The sequence below is a fragment of the Panthera onca genome, chromosome B4, assembly GCF_046562875.1.
Source record: "Panthera onca isolate mPanOnc1 chromosome B4, mPanOnc1 haplotype 2, whole genome shotgun sequence".
NCBI classification, from domain to species: Eukaryota; Metazoa; Chordata; class Mammalia; order Carnivora; family Felidae; genus Panthera; species Panthera onca.
In genome coordinates this window covers 20,034,922-20,057,414 of record NC_138345.1, presented here as the reverse complement: position 1 = coordinate 20,057,414, position 22,493 = coordinate 20,034,922, and the positions used below count along the sequence as shown (strand labels likewise).

General features: G+C 38.0%; 1 protein-coding gene across 17 annotated transcripts in view; it reads right to left on the bottom strand.

Annotated features, from left to right (window-relative positions):
• Positions 1–22,493, bottom strand: part of MLLT10 (MLLT10 histone lysine methyltransferase DOT1L cofactor) — a 237,176-nt gene that overhangs the window by 16,404 nt on the left and 198,279 nt on the right. For all 17 annotated transcript variants that reach the window (XR_009617657.3, XM_078450363.2, XM_078450361.2 and 14 more), the window contains 2 exons: positions 12,277–12,455; positions 802–919 (listed from right to left, as the gene is read on the bottom strand). Coding sequence is in view for 16 of the 17 variants with exons in the window: in XM_078450363.2 (XP_078306489.1) it covers positions 802–919; positions 12,277–12,455 (297 nt within the window). In the remaining variant the exon portion in view is untranslated. The remainder of the gene's footprint in view (positions 1–801; positions 920–12,276; positions 12,456–22,493) is intronic.

Genomic DNA, 22,493 nt, shown 5'->3' with positions numbered 1-22,493 from the left:
CTGGACTTAAAAGGAAAAAACTAATTTCTTCAAAATAATTCTTAGGTGACACCAAATATCTCTGCTTGACAAGTAACCTGTATCTCCCCTACAGTCAGTTCCTTATAAAATCACCCTATCTGGCCTCTTTCAAGGTTGTCCTCCCCTTCTTCTGAGTCAGGTAACCTCTGACCTGAAAGGGTAAAGACATGACTGATTCGTTCTTGGTGAACTGCTAAACCCATTCCCTTCCCCCAAACAGGCATGACTACTTGGACATGTCAACAAATCCTTAAGGATGGAACGAAACAAAGCAAATCCAGTGGCTCATTAAAACAGTACAAGAGGCAAATGCTACAAAATGTCAACTGGTAAAAATTCACAGGATTACTAAACACTGTAGAAATTCTCTAACAGGATTTTTTTTTAACCAAGTTTGTGTAATGCAATTTCATGAATTATGCAAATAAAGGTTTAGGCTATTCACAGAAAAGCCCAGTGTTATGTTACTTTCATTGCACAGAACTGAGAACTGAACACATCAATCACAAAAGTCACAGGAGACGTTGTTGCATTCCTGCCTGCTGATGGCTCTGCTTAAACATTTACATTTCAGACAGTAAAAAAAGCACATCACTATTTTGCAGCACTGCACACTATTTACTTCCAACTGTGACTCTTTTGGTTGGGGGTGGGGGGTGGGCACAATCCTGTATTAACCACACCTTTAGACTTTTCAAAGAAAATGAGCCAAAGGCAGGGATTGGGGGGGGGGGGGGGGGTTTACACTGGGGGAGAGCTGAAAAATTCTTGAAAACTTACCTGTTTGACTGTTTTCAGACTGAACTATAAGAGCTGCCATTGATGAATTTGGATTTAATCTATTGCCATACATATGAGATGGTGCCTGACTAAGAGAAGATCCAGATAGGGTATTTGCCTAAATGAAAAGAATTACAAAAATAAATGAATGATATTAGAAAATATCTTCACGCTTTTCCTAATAGACCTAGCAACTGTTTTCTCTAACCTAAGAATATAAGCAAACATTCCTGACTTTCTAAAGAGCAAATTTTATTCTTTCTTGTTTTACCATTCCAACATTTCAACTTTTTTGAAATAATTCCAAATAAAAAAAACAAAGACTGGCACATTCAAAGTAAACTACGCTAACTTTAATTTCAAAGTATCTAGACACTAACAAAACCCAGTGGCATGGTAACCATGTGAACATATGACTAATTATTTAATCTTATTAAACCATTTACAAAATAAAGGCAGGTAGACAACAGATGTCTAACAAATGCTTCAGTCCCTTACATCACAGGCTGGCTAAGGAGGTCAAAAGGGCCAATTTCTACTTTTAGTATTTTAACTACACAGAGCTATATTTCCATTGCTTAACTCTGTCATTAGTAAAACCTGCACACTATTCTGTTACTTCCTATTTTGATAGACTTGGAAGCCTGCTGCTTTTTCTGTTTTGTTTTGTTTTTATTTTAAAAGAAAGCAAACAGGCATCACAAGTATGTTTTCTATACAATGCAGAGCTCAACGAATCACAGCTTTGCCCTGACCCCATATAAGGCACTGTCTTTTTGGCAGGAAGCCAGCTCCACTAACTGAAGAGCTGGTCCAAAGTTTGTAATTCATTCATGTTGCTAACCACAATTCTGAGGGCCTCTACTGGGCCTTGTGCCAAACAAGGGAAAATGAACCCTTAAACAGATGACGCTACGGAGGCTGGCCAAAGTCTTGCGTAATCCAATGTAATAAAAATGCCTTCTTTGATGTGAATACTTTCTCCCACTTTCTAAGAATATTATAACCTTAAAATGTGGCATTCTGGGAGCAAATCTCCTGTACACAAAATACTGTTACTCTAAGAAGGCTATTCCTAGCCTCAATACTTTTCAGATTTAACATAACCATAGATTTAAAGCAGACTTCTTATTCTTTTTCATGAATGAGATCAAACTTAACCTTTTATAAAATGAAATTATTGTATAGTTATTTCATAACAGAATTCTGGAAAAGAATTTCAAAGGCTTGAAGCAATTCGAATATAAAGAGGCCAAGCAATCGTAGGACAAAAGATGGGGGATGTTCTACCACGTACAACTAACTACACACAGGAGACCAAGACATGTCGACACAGTAGTTATAAAAAGCAAAATATTACAGAAAATAAACTGGTTTCTGGGAAGATTCAGACCCTGACATTATATATGGCTTCTGGCCAACTTACTGGGCATGAAAACTGGACTTGACCATTCACAGAAGTAGTCTGTGAGATAGAATCCTGTCCTTGCTTTCCACTGTTTCAAAGGGTGTTATTTCCTAGTTCATTCTTCAATGTCTAAGTTTAATTGGTCAATTTCTGGGTTTCATTTTTCTTCTTATTAAAGATGTGTATACAAAGCCAATAAATTTATACCATAAAGTCTTGCTTAACAATCAATCAGCCCTCAGGAAAAGGTAAGTCATAATTTTAACCTCAAGATCATACTAGATGCTTACCAGGTATTTAGTAGTGCAGCATACTAAAATATACAATTCATAAATGGAAATATAGCTAGGTGTTTTTTTGTTTTTTTACCTCTTGGTTACTCATAAAATAACTTAGGGTAAGAAAAACCACCAAACAGACAAACAGAAAAGTACAGATGTTACTAGTCCCATGTGTTAACATCTCAGGTACCTTACACTTAAAAATATCCTTTGTAGAGCCGATTTGCTCTTACTCTAGATACAATTCTAAAAAGATCAACTAAGCATACAAAAGACTAGAAAGTGGAAAATTCACTAGAAAGAGGAAGAAAAGTCATTTCTTGAGACACCTGCTGGCAGCAGGAATCAACAGCTGACAGGAGGAGAAGAAAGAGAAAAAGAGGAGTGAGGCGGCGCTCGAAGAACATGGATGTCTAGATGCCTTAAACCTGCATCTCAGCCTTCTGGCTCTCCTGTTTCGTGCAGTCATCGTAACGGCTGAAATTTAACTAACGTTACACCAGTTGGGTTATCAGTTTTATGAGCTGCCTTAGTCTCTTGATAAGAATCAAAAGATCCTACTCCAGTCAGAAATACCCTTTTTCAGGAAGAATTCTTCCTGCAAGGGCTTTATATTTATCCTTATTAGCTTCAAATTTTTTGATGCAGTCTTCAAATTATCTTAGTGTCTCTATCACACATTAGGCCCACCATACTACAGGATCAAAATGCAGAGCAGTACTGCATAATAACTGATTTGCATAATGACTATCATCAAGAAGAAGATAAATCATCTTTAGCGTAATTCCAAAAGAAGAAAGTAGGTATTTTACAAAGGTGGCAGACAAAAGTAAAGTTAATAAAATAAAAACCTAAAATGGGAATACATTTTTCATCCTCCTAAATGATCAATTTCCCAAATTCCCTGAATGAGTAAAAATTACCTGGTAGTTTGTTTTTAAAGAATTATTGCATTTATTGGAACCAGAAACTTTGGAATGAGATTAAAAGTTATTAATATTATCAGGAGGCATTTTATGGTATATTAAAACATCTAAACCACTCTACATTAAAACTCAAGTCATCAACGTCATTTTAAGCGGTAACAAGAGTTATGAATCCACAAATGTCTGACACTGCTTAGCCAATACTTCTGAAATGATGTTTAGAATGGTTAATGTTGGGAACCCATGATAAGCTTGTTGCCACCTCTGGGCCAAGAAACCCTCATCAGTTTAGTGAAAAGATTCTACAACTTAGTAGCAATAAGAAGGGTAAGTGAGGTGGGCAGGGGCAACTTACTTAGGAGAGCATACATATAATGTTGGACATTTTGTAGACTCAAAATTTTCTGTTGTCTTTAACAAGTGAAAGCACTAAGATTCTGGAGGACAGAAGAAAGTTCATGTGAACCTAAAGAAACACTGGTAAAGAAACAAAAAGGGCACTTGAAAGCTTTCATTGTAAAAGAAATCTGGAATAAAGAAAACAACATACACATACTTCTCCCACAGCGTATGTCAGATGGGAATTTTTAAAAGAGCATCAAAAGCCAATGATTCACACACCAGAAGTCTGCTTCAGGAGACCTGGTATAAAAGACAGGCAATTCTTTTTGGAGAGAACTACCCAATTTTATCTTGCCCAAGTAAGCGGAAGGGCTACTAGGGACAGATATCCTCCTTGAATCTACTGGCACTATAAGAATAGTTGTTAACTCTGGGGAGGCCGAAGGAAGGAAATCTAAGATATATGTGAACTCTACTACTTTTGCAACTTTTCTATATACTGCACATCTATAATTATTTCGAAGTAAGAAGTTAAGGCATGCTTGGATGGCTCAGTCAGTTAAGTGACCTACTCTTGATCTCAGCTCAGGTCATGATCTCTGCACTGACAGCACTGAGACTGCTTGGGATTCTCTCTCTCCCTCTCTCTGCCCCTCCCTTGCTCACGCTTGCACTCGCTCTCTCTCTCTCTCTCTCTCTCTCTCTCAAAATAGGTAAACTTAAAATAAAACAAAAACAAAATTAGAAGTTAAAACAAAACAATGATAAGACAAACTAGTTAATAGCGGCTCGCTGAAATCATATCATCTAATCAACACAGTGTTAATCAAAATAGATTAGATCAAGATAAAAGTATTTAGTAAGTATTTTAAGTTCATATTGCCATAATAAGCTTTTTTTTTTTAAGTTCGTTTATTTTGAGAGGGGGGAGGGAACGGGAAGGAGGGGCAGAGAGGGAGAGAGATAGAGAATCCCATGCCGACTCTGTGTTCCCCAACTCGACATGGGGCTTGATCTGACGAACCATGAGATCATGACCTGAGTTGAAACCAAGAGTCTGAAGCTTAACCCACTGAGCCAGCCAGGTGCCTCGCCATAATAAACTTCTGCTTTCATTTCCAATATATGATACCTCAGAGTTTTTGTTCCCTCCCCAAGATTAATTGAAAGGAACCACTTCCACCCAAGATGTTATAGAACACATATTCTAATACTCTAGTAATAAAGCCTCAGGAAGAGAGGTATTTTACCAGGTGGACCTAAAGGCAAGTAGAGGAAGAATAAATTGAATAATTATTGAGGTAAATTCAAGCTACTTTGAAAAAAAAAAAAAAAGTATGTTTAGGTGCCTGAGTCAAAGAACCCTAAGCAAATTTAGAATAAGTTATACTAAAACACCTAGAAAGACACACAGGTCTCTACCAAGGCAGTATTCCAACTCAAAGCAAATCAAAGAAATTTACTGTTTCATAAGTAGACTCACGGACCATATTAAAATATTAACAAGATTAAAATGACATTTCAGCTTGAAATTTCCCCTGCTGTTAACAGTTCACCTCCTATATTTCAACGTTTTGTTTTGTTTTGTTTTGTTTTTAATTTATTTTTGGGACAGAGAGAGACAGAGCATGAACGGGGGAGGGGCAGAGAGAGAGGGAGACACAGAATCGGAAACAGGCTCCAGGCTCCGAGCCATCAGCCCAGAGCCTGACGCGGGGCTCGAACTCACGGACCGCGAGATCGTGACCTGGCTGAAGTCGGACGCTTAACCGACTGCGCCACCCAGGCACCCCATCACCTCCTATATTTCAAATGTCTGCTTACGACCACGGAGAAATTTTAAAAGAACTCTAGCTGCAAAGCAACACTACCCAATTCCTAGGCACTTGGCTCCTTCTAAAAGAGTCAGATTATGAAGGAAAAAATCAGACTAAGCCTACTCAATTATTTGAATATCAGACAAAAATGGATGCTGTTTTGTTAGGGCTTTTTTCCTCCCAAATGTTGGTAAAGGCAGAATAATACAGAATAAACAACAAAAATTCGGTTTGAGAGAACAGAACCTATAAAAACTTCACTTTTGGAAAGTATCATAGCAATACCTAGAGGTGGATATGAAACTTTATACTTTGATCATACAGGAAAGGGTTATAGTAAGCTTTTTTAAATGCACAATTAACCTGTCAATAAACATTAAAATCACATGATTCAAACAAGCTCAAAACACGGTAGAGCTTCTTCAAGCATTCCAACCCTGACATGATATAAAATATATTCTTTCAAAATCTTGTCAGATTCACTAAATTGAATATTACTTTTAAAAATTTCTATCTCATATATACATCCTTAGAAGAGAATACTTTTATCACTATATCTGCCATAAATCAAGCTTTCTCACCGAGGGCAAGGTACTAGAACCTCTCTGTCCTCAATTTCCATTTGGAAGCGCGGAGATAATAAGAGTACCCACCCTCATAAGAATACTGTGAGAATTAACTGAGTTAGTATACAGGGCTTATAAAGAATCCGTGGCACATGGTAAGCAAACTTTAACTTGTTATTTTAAAAATCATTTTCATAAGCTATTACGGCTTCCATTTCTCCATTAACTTCATTAGAGAATATATCAATTATATTTTGATACTAACATGGCTAGACTTCAAAGATTAAAACATATTTCCTTAAGAAAAACTAGATGGTATAAATGTCTCATTATGCAATGATATTGTAATCTATGTATTCTTTGGTAATAATATAGCAATAGTGCAGGGGTGCCTGGCTGGCTCAGTGGGTTGGGCAGCTGACTACAGCTCAGGTCATGATCTCGTGGTCTGTGAGTCTGAGACCCACATCGGGCTCTGTGCTGACAGCTCAGAGCCTGGAGCCTGTTTCCGATTCTGTGCCTCCCTCTCTCTCTGCCCCTTTCCTGCTTGCTCTCTGTCTCTCTCTCTCTCTCAAAAATAATAAACATTAAAAAAATTTTTTAATAGTATAGCAATACTGCAAATATAATAAAATTCAAATATTTTAATGATAATTTATACATCTTTTCAATTTGCAAACACCATTTGACCAGAAAAGTTTCCAGGAAAAATGAGAGAACAACGGAAAGTTTCAGATATTCTCCAACTCAATTCAAACTTTGCACTATGAAACATATTCTGATAACAGACCCCATTTCTGTGTCAGCTCCCACCAGTAAGGCTTTAATACTCAGCGTGTGATGAGAGATGAAACCAAGTGTGAACAACTTTCAGGTCCCATGAGTAGGCTGACTGTTAAAGCTGTCAGGTTCAATTGCATCATTCCACATTATTCAATGCCTCAAACTGCTCCCTAATTGTTAGGAGCTTAACGTATTCAAAACCATTGTTTAGGCTAATACTGAAATGCCCCACAATTGAGTTTCTATAAAGTAGTGGGAGGGATTAAATTATAGTCAAACCATCACTGAACACTCATGATTGGACAACAGGATGGTAGAATAACCAACCAACTCTAAGCAGGTTTCCTAACTGGTTAATACCTAATCAATACATCACCCAACTTTAGGGGAAAAAATGTAGTCCCCAAGGACTAAAGCAGCTATTGAAATAATTTAAGAACTGGAAAAACCTCAGTCAACAGCTGAACCTAAAATGACTAAAATTCATATACCTATGTTAACATGGAATTATAAATCTTAACAAAAATTTTTAATACTATTTTTAGTAAGGGAAGTGCTTCTGTACAATTTATCTCACTGGTAAACAGGCTGTTTCTGTAACAGCCAAAATTAAGTCCTATAAAAATTGTAACATCAGTGTAATAACCTTTAATTCCAAAGTACTTTATGGTCTAGAAAGTATTCTCATTTGAACTTCATGATGTACCTGTCCCTATAGCCGGTAGGACAGGTATTTAAAGTATTTTATTTTACACATGAGAAAAACTGACACCCACAAATTTAAAAAGCCCCACCCATAGTTATACTCGTGAGTAGGAAAGCTCCTGGAACCATGGATTTCTGACTCAAATTTCTGCTGTTTGGCATTATGGCACGCAAATGGACACAGTAACATTCCTAACAATGTTTTTCAAAGAGATACCTCTTGACACAGAGGCACATCGCTGGGAAATTCATTTTTATGGGAGGGAGGGATTCAGTAAACCAGACAGCAGCCTCCAGAGGCAGACTGCCTGGCTTCCAAACTTAGTTCCCCCACTTCCCAGACAACCAACGCTGCACGGTTACTGAACCTGTACATCGCCCAATGGCAAGCGACATCACAAAGCACTTATAAAAACTTATTTTGCTCAGAATGTTAATGTCCTTAAAATTACAAGTCATTATGAAACTCTTTAAAATATAAAAGGTGAAACTTTCATTCTGACCAATCAAGTCAGAGATCTTCTGAAGTCACGTCTATCTGCCTGGGAAACTGAGCCATTTTCTCAAACAGAATGGAAATGTCATATCAGACAGACATCATCTGAAAGGAAATTGAGGACTACATCTAAGACAACTCACACACACACACACACACACACACACACACACACCCCACAAAGTTATCATATTGGAAAACAAAGTATTCAAAGCTGCCTGAAATAAAAGTCTCACAGAAATGTGCGAAATATTAGTCCTTAAATTAACTGTACCTTAAAAATACTTAAACACCTGCATTTACTAAGTATCACATTAATAAAGCCTGAAAGTTCCTTCATCTAAAATTATTTAAATTTATTGTTTATGATAGTAAATACAGAGTTAACAAGAAACCAGGATTATATGTATGAAGTGTGTGCCCAAAAGCAAAACCCAGAATGCAGAAAATACAACTACTTTTCATTACATTCAGTCTTAAAATTTGTTTATTAAAGGAATCATCCTTCAAACAAAAGCACTTGAATTTTCCCAAAAGACAAACAGAATGAATGTAGAGCTAGGAGACAGAGTGGAATTTGAAAGGCAAAATGAAAAATTAATGACACACCTACAGAAACTAATTTATACCTCTACTCATGATACAAGGGCAGAGCACATCATTTAAAATAGATCATATGAACAGTAGTTCTATCTTCCAATAATGTTAAAAACTATTAACTATATTGTTATCTGAAAGAATAATTACTCTAAAAACAAACAAATAAAAGGATTTAACACTGAAGAATATAAAACTAGCTGATCAAACATTTTTAAAAGGTGTTTTCAAATTAGGGCTGCTAAGCATCACGTTTTCCCCTACAATTTTACAAGTGTCTCCTTTTTCCCCCATTAAGGCACAATTCTATTCTCAGTTTTTAATTTCTATTAAGCTCTTCCTGATCTTACCTCCCTGACCACTTTCCAAGGAACAATTCTTAAGACAGCAAATAAGCCAAACAAGAGGCCTGTCTATCTTACTTAAAAAACCGAGGCCAGAAAGATCAAGAATGACCCCTGGATTTTTATCCTGCTGGCACCAGGCCAGTCACTAAAAACTACTACCTTCATTAAATTTGGCAGGGGGGATGGGGGGTGGGGGGGGGCGGGGGGAGCAGGGCATTATTCAAATTTAACATTTCCATTATCTGTTTATATTTTCTAAAATACTTGCTTGCTAGTGTGATGTTACAATTGTAACAAGACTTCCATAATCACGTTTTAAATATCGGTAATTTTAATTAACCCACTTACAGCATTGCTTATCAGCTACCTGTAAAGAAACCCTAAATAACAGACTACGATTTGATTACCTAAACACAATGAATTGTGCAATTTGAAAACAAACAGGGCCCATATAAAAGTTAACCAGAAATAAACTTGTCAATTTGAAGAGAGGATTCAATCACCAAGTACATCCCAATTTGCCAGAGTCCTAGCTAAACGTCCCCTTTATTCTAAATATTTTTGTACCCTTTCCCTCACACATTGCCTAGAAAATTCACATTTTGCACATTCAATACCAATACTATGGTCTCAGGCAGCTAAATTGAAGTAGTTCTGCACTCAGTTCAACTGAGAGGTCAATGTGCCTCAGTTGCCTGGAGACTGATGGTTGCTACAGCAGCACAGATAAGCCAGGCTAAATAAGCTTCAGCTTGAAGGCAGAAAGCATTTACTGCCGGACAGAATCATAGATGCAGTTGTCTCAGCATGCAGCATTTGAGTCTAACTAGATGATCATATTTATAAGAGACCCATCTTACTGAACATGGAAAGAGGATAAACAGTAAGGATTTTAATTGGACTGAATCCTGGATTACTTGCAACTATGATTTCTTTGTTCTTCAGTTGAGTCATATGTTAAGTGGAATTTTCCCTCTAGCTATAAATTTCTCTTCACCACCACTTCCCCCATCTAGCTCCCTAATGCCAACCCCCAAAACCACAAACATAATGAATGAGAAGAAATGAGATTTTTGCTTAATTCAGCCTGGAATTAACCAGAGAGTAATTAAAACAGACTTTTATAAAGAAAGAAAAGAAAAACGCACACTGGAAATGTTCATGTGAGACTTTGTCCAAGGATAGAAAGCTATCAACAGCATATGGCTACACTTAATTAAAAGAGATGAAACTATTTACAAGAACCATTCTCTCATTTATCCTTTCACCCTCTCTAACCCCACACCCCTGTTATGCTGCCTATCTCACCAGGGCTAGTGAAATGAGCTACAAAAAACTCTCCCAAATTAGTCAAACTCCCCTTATTCAGGTTGAGAGGTTCACCACATAGTTAACTTTCATTTTCAAACATGATACCACTAATCACACCACTGGTTTTCTGTGCTGAACTGTCTGTTGTTTATTCTAATACCTGATCTAATTGTAATGGTGACTGCGCTGAGCCATTACATATTTTTAAAAATAAGGCTGTATTCTGATGTACAGCTTACAGAAAATACTTAAAAAGTGTGTATATATTTTTTTTAACTCTTGTTTAATATTTATTTTTGAGAGAGAGAGAGAGATGGAATGCAAGTGGAGGAGGGGCAAAGAGACACACACACACACACAGAATCTGAAGCAGGCTCCAGGCTCCGAGCTATCAGCACAGAGCCCAACACAGGGCTCGAACTCACAAACTGAGAGATCATGACCTGAACCGAAGTCGGGCGCTTAACCAATTGAGCCACTCAGGTGCTCCAAAAAGTACATATATATTCTAAAGGCCTGGACAATGGAAATTATGAACACATACGTAAAGCATAAATTTATAGCAACTTACAAACAACTAGCTCATAGTTTGTAATTAGAAATTTGTCTATATGGGGTGCCTGGGTGGCTCAGTTGGTTAAGCATCCAACTTCAGCTTAAGTCGTGATCTCATCATGGCTCATGGGTTCGAGCCCCGCATCAGGCTCTGTGCTGACAGCTCGGAACCTGTAGCCTGCTTTGAATTCTGTGTGTCTCTCTCCCTGTCCCTCCCCCGCTCACGCTCTGTCTCTTTCCTTCAAAAATAAACAAACATTTAAAAACAATTTTTTTAAAGGAATTTGTCTTTTATAAATTTCTCTAAATACTAAGAGATTTACTACTAGAAGCTTGGATAAAATTAAAGTAAAATTATAAAGAATTCCAAATAAAAATATCTATGTATACTTTAGGAATTTTAAATTATTACACCTTTGGTGAGGTGGTGGGGGAGAGGGAGTAGGTGTGTGTGTACAGCTTTGCCAATTTACCGTCCTATTTATAAATACAAGATTATGGTTTTTCTGATTTGACTCTTGCTTTTAAGGATTCCTGAAGACTACTGACCTATCAAGTTACAGGTCTAAAGTGAAGGAAAGGGATAAATTTATGCACAATCACCAACAGAGTCACTTATTTAGAATATTCATGTACATTCTTTCCTCTCCCACTAGGAAGAAAACAATATAGTACTCAAAGGGATCAATCACTCTTTAACCTATATTCTCCTACACTGGTTTTTGAAAATTTAGACAGCAGACGATCATATATTATTTCTGTGATTTTTAAAATTATAAAAGGAATTTTTAAAACCACAAAACCGGTTCACACTTTTGAAGTCCTATTTTTAATTTTTTTAATTTTTATTTTTTAAGTTTATTTATTTATTTTGAAAGAGAGAGTGAGATAGGGGCAGAGAGAAAGAAGGAGAGAATCTCAAGCAGGCTCCGGTTTGTCAGCACAGAGCCCAGCGTGGGGCTCGAACCCATGAACCACAAAATCATGACCTGAACCGAAACCAAGAATCAGACGCTTAACCAACTGAGCCACCCATGCACCCCAAGTCCTACTTTTTAAAAGAAAGAGTAAAAGTCCCCACCAAGTTACCAGTTTACATTAGGACAAAATTAGAAACTCAGAAACTGAAAGGAGTCAGTTGAAGACAACATATTCCTTTGTCGTCTCTCATAAATACCATGTAGATATGTCTATTATTTCCACTAACATGTCAAAACAAATTGAGGCATTTTAGAAATTCCTATAGGAAGCCCTATTTTCTTTCTTTCCTCTCCAATGGAATTCGCTTTCAGAAACGACAAACCCACCTACAGGTCGCTTCACAGCACTGCAATAATTTACCTGAGTTGTAGCAACAGCTGGGGCTGCAGATGATGCTGCTGATGGGGAGAGAGCTCCCACTTGTTGCAAATGCCCAGAAGATTGCTGAGGTAAATGAGAACTGGAGACAGGAGTACTAGATCCTGAGCCAGATACTACATTTGGAAAGGATACTGCTACATCATTGCTGTTATAAATACCTGAAAGAAAAAAAATTATTTAAATACTTTGCAACTTAGCTGTCAAATTTGTCACAGATACTTAATATTAACCATTAAGTCAGAACACCCACATTTCTTCCTGATCCCTCCCCTCAATGATAAATTTTATTGGTGGTGATAAAAAAAAATGTATTAATAACTGACTAAATACTGACTTATCATAAAACACTTGTTTAAAAAGAACCTAAGTCATTTTTAATTTGTAACAAAAATGACTCTGCCATGTGACTGGGATCACATCAGGAAGTGCCTCGTAAAAATAACAGTAAGTATTTTAGGAATTCCTAAGAGCAAAGAAATGTTTCTTAAAAAGGAGAATGAAGCAATTAGAGTTGCTTAAAAATCACCTGGTAAGCTTTTCAAAACGCAGACACTAGAGCCCCAGAATTCATGATTGAGAGAGGTCTGACATGGATGACCATGTTTTAGAAAGGTCACCCAGTTTACAATATAGAAAACAGAAGAGAACTAGACTTGAGATTCAAAGATCAGTAAGTGGATTCTAGAAATATTCAAGAGGAAGAATGAACAGACTTTATGACTGAATGGGGTGGGTGAGTAGGGGTAGGGATGGACGGGGACAGAGGATTAAAAGATAATGACAACGTGGACTACGTGGTGGTGGTCAGGGTCACTTCAAGGACACAGGAAAAAAGGATGGAGGCACGAAAGCACTTTCAGAAAGCATCATGGAGTTCAAAGAAAAGAAAAGAAAAGAAAAGAAAAGAAAAGAAAAGAGGAGAGGAGAGGAGAGGAGAGGAGAGGAGAGGAGAGGAGAGGAGAGGAAAGGAAAGGAAAGGAAAGGAAAGGAAAGGAAAGGAAAGGAAAGGAAAGGAAAGGAAAGGAAAAGAAAAGGAAGGGAGCACTGGGTGAAAGCAATCCATTCTGAAAAGTGGATGGGAAGAGGAAGGAGAGAGATGATGAGCAAAAGTTAAGGGGAAAGAGGAGTGACTAGAAAAAGATGTTGATTTTTTAAAGATGGGAGATCATGCTCATATGCTCATATGCTCCACAGGAGAGGCTCTTTGAGGATAAAGGTGAGAGATGGGAATATCAATAAACCAATAGGGTTCTCAATCAGGGATGATTTCTGCTCCACAGAGACATGTGATAATGTCTGAAGACATTTTTAGTTGTCAAAACTAGGGGGCACTACTGACATACAGTAGGTAGAGGCCTGGGATGATACTAAACATCTTAAAATGTACACGGCAGCTCCTCACAGCTAAGAATTATCTGTATTACAGTGTCAGCAGTGCAGAAGCTGAGAAATCTTGATACAAACCAAGGCTCCTGGGAGGGTGGGAGAAAATAAGATCCCAAGACCCTAAGAATTTGACACTGTAACAAGAGGAAAGCAAGAAAAAAATGAACCTAAGTGGGATGTAGTAAAAGAAAAGAAAAGAAAAGAAAAGAAAAGAAAAGAAAAGAAAAGAGAGAAAGAAAGAAAGAAAGATTAGAAACCATAGCCCTTGCAAGCAATAATTATTTACATTAACAGTACAATGTATTTTGTTCTAAAGAACGTAAGTATTATTGATTCATAATAAATAGAAGTACTCATAATCCTCAAACAAGAAAAATAAGGGAATTGTGACATTTGTAAAGGCCTTACAACTATAATTGAGGGTCCTAAGATCCTTTTTCTACAATTTCTCCAGGAAAAAAAGATAATTTATTCATTCACCAAATGCATCCATTCCGCAAACATCTGAGAGCTCACTGTTTGCCAGACATTATTCTAAGCCCTGGAGATACAAAGCCATTCAAGTAACGTGGTCTCCGCCTTCAAGAAGCTTAGTGGAAAAAAGAGACTATTACAAAAGACTGTGAAGAGTGCTATGATAGAGACATCCTCAGGGGCTCTGAGCACATGAAAAGGGGTATATAACCCAGACCTGAGGTGAGAAGATGAGGGTCAAAAAACTTACTGGAAGCGATGGATGCCTTTAGAGCTCATTTCTAAAGGAGCTGTAGAACCGAGGTGAAGGGTGGTTTGAGGAAGAAACAGAAGAACATGTAAGTACCATCTGGGTAGTCGAAGCAAGAAATGAGGCTAAAAAATGAGCAGGAATCAGATCAAGAACCTTCAAAGCTAAAATGCTGGAAATTTGGAAACAACAGGACACCACTGAAGGACTGTAAGCAGAAGCATGGTGTGATCAGACTGAAGTTTAAGCAAGACATCAATCCATGACACCAGTGGAGAACAGACTGGGGAGGGGATTTAAAGAGAGACTGAGAAAGCTGTTTAAGGGTTGCTACAGTAATCCCGACGAGCAAAAAAGGAGATTAAACTACAGTAATAGTAGTAAAGATACATTGTAAAGGCGGAGTTGCTAGGACTGGTACCTAATAGGACCTCAAGAAGAAATAAGAGGGAAGAGTCGAGGACGAGTCTTGAGTACCAGTAAGTGGGCGTGTGGTGATACCACTCACTGAAACAGGGAGAGCAACTGGGAGCACCTAGTACCGTATGTGGTTACTGTATGCAGGTCACTGTGCTGGCGTAAAAGCCCGATGAGGTATGTAGGACTCCCATCTCACACGACAGCAAGCAGAAGTTTAAAGAAATAATCTGCTGGGGCCTCTGGGTGGCCCAGTCGGGTGAGCGTCCAACTCTTGGTTTCAGCTCAGGTCATGGTCTCACAGTTTGTGAGTTTGAGCCCCGTGGGACTTTCTCTCTCTCCCTCTCTCTCTGCCCCTCCCCCGCTTGCACGCCTCTCTCTCTCTCTCTCTCTCTCTCAAAATAAATAAATAAACTTTAAAGAAAATAATAAAGAAATAATTTGCTTAGTGACCTAGCAGATGGTAGAATCGGGATTCACACTCGCAGCTGCCTGATTCTAAAACTGCAAGCACTTTGTAAGACAAGACTGAAGTACAGGTTGATCATTCAGGGTCTCTGACATGCCTGTGGAACACAGAACTCCTCCCTCTATAGTCTAGAACAGAACAGGATCAGCCTGGAGCTCAGCAGGAAAATCAGGTGTGGAGATACAAACCCAGGAGTCAGAAGAATAATAAAGTTAGCATAAGTAAACATGAAAACTCAAAAAGGCTTTCTGTTGGCTTGCACTGTGTTTGAAATCTTAAACTAGTTCATATTTAGAAACACTGAAACTTCACATTTCAAAGCGAATTCTAATTTCTCCTGAAAAACTGAAGCTCTGTCAATATTGGACACCAAGTTCTGAAATAGCAATAATCTGCTGGAACTTTGGTCAGGGTATAGATTCTTTAACCCACCAGAGTCCTGTCATTCCTTATTCTTCATCTCTTCACTCATTTACGTCACCTACCTGGCCCCTGTGAATATGTGATTTACAACTCCTGATATGGAAGCTGGTGAAAGCCAAGGAACGGAAAAATGAAATCACCTAAACAAAATTCTCAGCATGATCAAGAGGACCAAAGACAGAATCCTACAGAACATTACCACTGGAAGAGTAAACAACAAAAAATAGACCACAAAGAACAAAATAAGAAAACTAAGAGAATCTTAGGAACCACTAGAGAATTTCAAAGGAATAGGTCAAATGATTCCACTGGTCATTTAAAGTCAGGCCAGAAAAAGGAGTCACCAAATATGACAATAAATCTTGGCAAAATTAACTGTTCTAAGAGGTTTGGCTCTGAAGGAAAGAAAAAAGGTAGCATGTAAATGGAGCTTATAAACCTTACATTCCAAAAGACATGCACCTGAGAAATACAAGTTTTTAAAAAGTTTGTTATCTCATAATTCATTTAACAAATATTTATTGAGGTTCTTATTAAAAAACAAAAAAAGGGGGCACCTGGGTGGCTCAGTCGGTTAAGCGTCCGACTTCAGCTCAGGTCACGATCTCGCGGTCCGTGAGTTCGAGCCCCGCGTCAGGCTCTGGGCTGATGGCTCAGAGCCTGGAGCCTGCTTCCGATTCTGTGTCTCCCTCTCTCTCTGCCCCTCCCCCGTTCATGCTCTGTCTCTCTCTGTCTCAAAAATAAATAAACATTAAAAAAAAAAAATTAAAAAAAAAAAAACAAACAAAAAAGGCACTGAAGATAACAAAGAACAGAAAGGAATTCTGCCTTCAAAGAACTAATAGTCTCATAGCAGAACCAGTAACTACTCATAAGCTAAAGAAATGCTAGGTACCGTAAGGACACAGGACCTGAGGGATGACTGAGTTCAGAGGAAGAGACTAGGGGAGGTAGTTCCAGAGAGAAGCACTTGAACTCAGCCTTTGCCGCAAAGTACCTTAAAGGTAGAATGATAATAATCTAATTTTTTAATGATGGAAAGCATACATGGAATCTCCAACTCTTAAAACTAAGATAACTGGAGACAGCATGCTAAAAAAACAAAAAACAAACAAACAAACAAACAAACAAAAAACGGAACAAGTGTTTGAGACAGAAATCCTGGCTCTCTCAACTATGTGATCTGAATCAAATTACTTAACCTTTCTGAGCCTCCATATTTTTCTCTATAAAATCAAGTAATCATTGGTGCGCCTGGCTGGCTCAGTTGGTTAAGCGTCCGACTTCAGCTCAGGTCATGATCTCACAGTCCTTGAGTTCGAGCCCCACATAGGGCTCTGTGCTGATAGCTCTGAGTCTGGAGCCTGCTTCAGATTCTGTCTCCCTCTCTCTCTGCCCTTCCCCCATTCATGCTCTGTCTCTCAAAAATAAATAAAAGCGTTAAAATTTTTTTAAAAAACAGCAAGTAATCACTACCTTAGAGGCTTTTATTTGAGAACATCCATGTAAAGGGTCTAGGAGTAAGTAAGTCTCCATAAGGGTACCCATAACTATTTTAGAGTTACTGCTCTAATAAAAATTTTAGGTTTAAGTCAGCAAAGAACAGTATTAATTACCAGGCCCTCTAATGTCCCTAATACTCTTTCAAAATTGAAAATACCATTGCCACATGCAATAATATATCCTCAGAGTGTAATGCTGAGAAGCAAAACTGTGGTGACTGAGGACCTCCAATATCTAAACTTGTATCTGTTTTTACATTGCATTAGAGCATACTTAAATAGGAAAGTGCACAACTAAATATGCAATGTGGTGAACACAACTTTGAAACTGTGTCTGGTACTCGGGTTACTACTATAAATAGAACAGATAAAATTATCTTTTCTTATCCAGGCAGGGCAGTACAAATACCCAAATCTTTTTTTGAGTATGAGGATCACTGACTCTCCTAAACTTCCTCATACCTCATGAACCAACAGTTTACTAAGACCTCTAGAACTTTCAAAAGTTAAATGATCCTCCTTAAATTGTTCTGTGCCTGCTTTCTTTTTAACTTACTCTATTTCCATCTTTCACAAATTATATGTTATTTTTTAAAACTTTTTTTTAAAGGTTATTTATTTTGGGGGGGGGGGGGGAGAGAGACTGCAAGTGGGGGAGGAGCAGAGAGAGAGGGAGAAACAGAATCTGAAGCAGGCTCCAGGCTCTGAGCTGTCAGCATGGAGCCCAACATGGGGCTCAAACTCACAAACCATGAGATCATGGCCTGACCCGAAGTCAGACGCTTAACCAACTGAGCTACTCAGGCACCCCTATGTTATTTTAATCTAAATCAAGGTGATATTCATGGAATTAAATAGAACTGAATCCTGTAATGCATAAACTCTAGGAAAATACCTGAAATTCATCTGTTCAGGATAAAGGGTAGGCACAAAGATATAGAATGATACAGAGGTTGGCAATGATGTACTGATCCATCCATCCAGCCATCCATCCACCCAATATTTATTGTGTGCCTACTAGAAGACAGGCACTGTGCTAGGAGCAGGGAAAGTAGGGAACATGACAGGCAAGACAGACAAGATCTCGGCTCTCCAAGAGTTTACAAGTTAATTAGGGAGGCAAACAATAAAACAAACACATAACTATAAATTGTGACAAGTGTTGTGATTGAAGAGAAAGTACCATGAGAATGACAAATTAGGAAGCCGAAAGTATCTATCTGAAGAAAAGATACATAAGCCAAAACCTAAAGTTCACACAAGTAGAACACTGTTCACACTCTGTTAAGTGAACAGAGTGAAGTAGAAAAGCTTGTTCAAACTTGACAATGAAATAGAAAAAAGAGGAAAAAAAAGGTAATATGGGTAAAGCATAGTGGAGAGAGTGGTGGAAGACAAAGCTGGAGAGAAGGGAAGGAACAGATTACACACGACCTTGCAAGCCATGTAGAGGTGTTGACAATTTACACTAAGATCAATGGGAAGACACCAAAGGCAAATACAGCATGACTTGGTTTTTCAGAAGATCATCCTTCTAAATGTAGTAAATGAATTGAAAAGAGGAAGAGTGGAAACAAAAGGGTCATCTAGGAAGCTATTCCACAATCTAGATCAAAGATTATGTCCCTCAGGACGAAGGTGGTAGTGGTATGGAAACACTTGGAATGATACGGATCTGAAGTACATCTAGAAGTCAGATGCACTCAACTTGATAGTTAGCTACATTTGATAGATAAAGTATTACGAATGAACTGGCTAGTGGTTACAAGTACCATTCACTGAGGCGGTGAAAAAAGGGAAAGTGCATTTTTGCTTATAAAAGAGGAAAGTATCGGTCTAGGACTAAGTCCTGAAGACCTCCAACATTTCAAGAAGGGTTAATGGAAGAGGAGTCAGTACAGAAAATTGGTATCAGTGAGGTAAGAAGAACACCATGAGTGCAGCATCACTGAAGTCAAGAAAAGGGTCTAAAGAAAGGGCACATAGATGGTTATCAACTGATGCTGAATGGCTAATTAAGAGATAGAGTGAAAAGGTCCATTGGATTTGAAATGTGGAGACAAATGGTGATCTTAGTGAGAACAGGATAGGGTGGGCAGAGCCAAGAAAACACTGCTGAGACCTAAGCTTTTATTAGTGTGCCCATGGCAATGATATAAAAACAATATATAAGACAGAACTATACATGACCAGCGACATAAATATTAGTGTTCACCAACCAGAGTTCCTGACTCCCAATTTCAAACTGCCTAGGAGGCCAAATCAGTGCCACATCAGCTTGTTTGTCCAGCAGTGAACCAGAGTAAATGAACGGGACAGTCTTGAGGAATATTTAAGCTAGTAAATGACTCAACCTGTTAAGTTATCCCTAACCCATATCCTATGACTGAATAGTCTTTTCTGGAGGTTAATATGGTGTGAAAGTAGTTAAGTCCAAATCCTGTTCCCTCATGCAAATAACCTCTCTGGACCTAGTACACCTCATCTGTAAAGTGCGAATGGCACCAATTTTTCACAGGGCTGGTGTAAGGATTGGCTAATACAGGTACTAATACTATTAGTATGCTCTCCTACCACATAGAAAGCATTTGATAAACAGCAGCCATATTATTATAAAGGAGCGATATCTATCTCCATGATAAAAGAAGTAAACAGAATCATATACACAACAATGGAAGATTCCATTGTAAATGTTGCAATGTAAATGTTCCATTGTAAATGTTAACATCCTTTCCCTTTGGCAACTAATGCATAACAGGATTATTTTGGTTTTCCCTTTCCCTTTGGTTTTAGATTGTGAAATATATCTCTATATGATTAACACCTTCATTATTCAGAGAGGGTAAAATAAAATTTAGAAAAAGAGCTTTCTTTCCTGAGACTCTTGGCCACCTTGATGGAATATAGGTGTTCCAAAATCTCATTAGGCAAGCATTAACTATTTCTTAGGCTGCTCTATTTTTACAGAGATCTGAACAATTCTGTATTGCTTCTTTTGACTTTACCTATAAAAATACTACATACTAATTATTAAAACTCTTAAGTAGATGGCAAAGTAGGGAAAAATTCATCCACAAACACTGTTGACATTTTTATGTATTTTCAAATTTTTTGGTATATAGTTTATGGTTTTGTTTAGCTTTATATAGCTGCCTATGTATGAAACTCAACATTTTTAATCCTTTTATACTTAACGTATTTTCCTATTCCATTATAAAATCTTTACAAATGTTTTGAATGTTATTTTGACATAATCAATTGAATATTGCGTAATTGACTCTGTTTTACAATATTCTACAATTATTTATTGCCTAATGTACCCAGACAAAATACTAGATGAAGATACTACAAAAAACAAAAACAGGTATCACCCTTGCATACATGGTTCTTAAAATGAAGGAACCAGATATTAAGTAAGCACACAGATACTAGTGCGATGATGAAAAAGAATGTACTGTGACCGAATCTAAGGGGTAACTTAATTAAGATCAGCAGAGTAGGCTGCAGTGAAGAAGTGACACATAAACTAAAAGGAAGAGAGACCACTTCTATTGTTTTTACCTGCCCATAATTCTTTCCTGTTTTGTGTCCAAATAACATCCTATCTTCTGTCAGGGAAGTACCCCTCCTCCATTTCATACACTCTCAGCCCAGAGATAAACATGTGACCCAAGCTGTAATAGCCTCTCCTGGGAATTAGTATCTTGAAGGCATACACACCAGGGCAGAAAATGGTCAGACCTGTTAGTCTAATGGTAGTCATATTAGGATTCTATTAATCCTTCTTTACCCAGCCCTTGAATCTACCCTATTTCTGTCCTCTCAGAGGTCTGGGAAGGGGTTTTTTCCTTTAGCTCTCTAAATAACTGTACCTATCCAACAAATTCTTTTTTTGTTTAATTTGACAGAATCCACTCTGTGACTTACATACAAAGATATAGCCAGTGTAGTATAATAAGCAAAGAAATAAAATGCTTAAGATAAAGCTAGAAGTCAGTCCAAGAGCCAGCTCATGTGGAACCTTGCAGGTCATAGAGGACTCTCCACTTTCATCCTACTGGAAAGCCATTGAAGCATTTTAAGCAAGAGAGTGGCATGATTAGAACTTTACTTTTAAAAAGATCATTTTGGATACAATGTGAACAATGCCCTGAAAGACAATGGAAGAGTTGAATCAGGGAGATAATTTAAGTAGTTACTGTAATACGGTAGACAAAAGATTTTCAGCAGCTTAAATATGGTGAGAATTTTAGAGAAAAGGAGAGGCTCAGATTTAGCCCCAAGGAATTTCAACACTAAATTAGGATAAAGGTGAAGTAAAAACAAACAAAAAACTAGTTAAGAAATAGTCAAAACTGCAGGATAACCAAGTTAAGTATAATGTTAGAAGAGAAGGGGGAGGGGAAGGGAGGGGAAGGGAGGGGAAGGGAGGGGAAGGGAGGGGAGGAGAGGAGAGAAGGGATGGGATGGGAACAGGATGGGAAGGGAGAGAAGGGATGGGAACAGGATGAGAGGGGAAAGGAGGGACAGGAACAGGAGAGGAGCTTCCAGTAGCAAGAAGTCCTGAACAAAAATAAATATGCTAAAAAGTCATCTAGGCTAAAGACTGAAAAGTAGTCACTCGATTTGGCAACGTGAAAACTACTTGTAGGCCGAGTAGAGTAGTAGTTGTAGAGCCAGTATCGGGGGTTTGAAAAATAAATCAGTAGGAGAATTTCTGTTTCTGGCAATGAGGCAGACCAGATAACCTAAAAACCTCCCCAATTAAAATGACCTCAAAATGAATAGCTGAGCCCATAGGACAGTGAGGGAAATCCTTATGAATGAGGAGGGAAAAGCTTTAATAGGCTGCCCTGGAGGAGTCAGCCTGTGTCAGTAACCCTGGAGCTTTGGCTTTAGTGCCCACAAGAAAAAGAGACAACACATTGGGCCTCCAATGGCTGAAAAGTTAAAAGTGGTAAGACTTTGGTTATATAGATTGGACCTTCCAAGAGCTACATTTCTGGGGAAAGATAGACCAGCCCTTTCCCCCACTGCCCCCACCAAAACCCTACAAAACCATCAAAACACAGAAATTACAGCACAGAGACAGCACAAGGAAGCTCGTCCAATTAGATTTAAGCTCTGGATAGGGGATGAAAAGTCTGCACTTAGAATTTAGAGCCATAGCTTTGCCTTCAAATAGCTTTTTGAGTTTGATTTTTTTTTTTTTTTTTTTTTTTTAAATTTTAGAGAGAGAACGAGAGCGAGTGAGCTAGGGAGAGGGGTAGAGGGA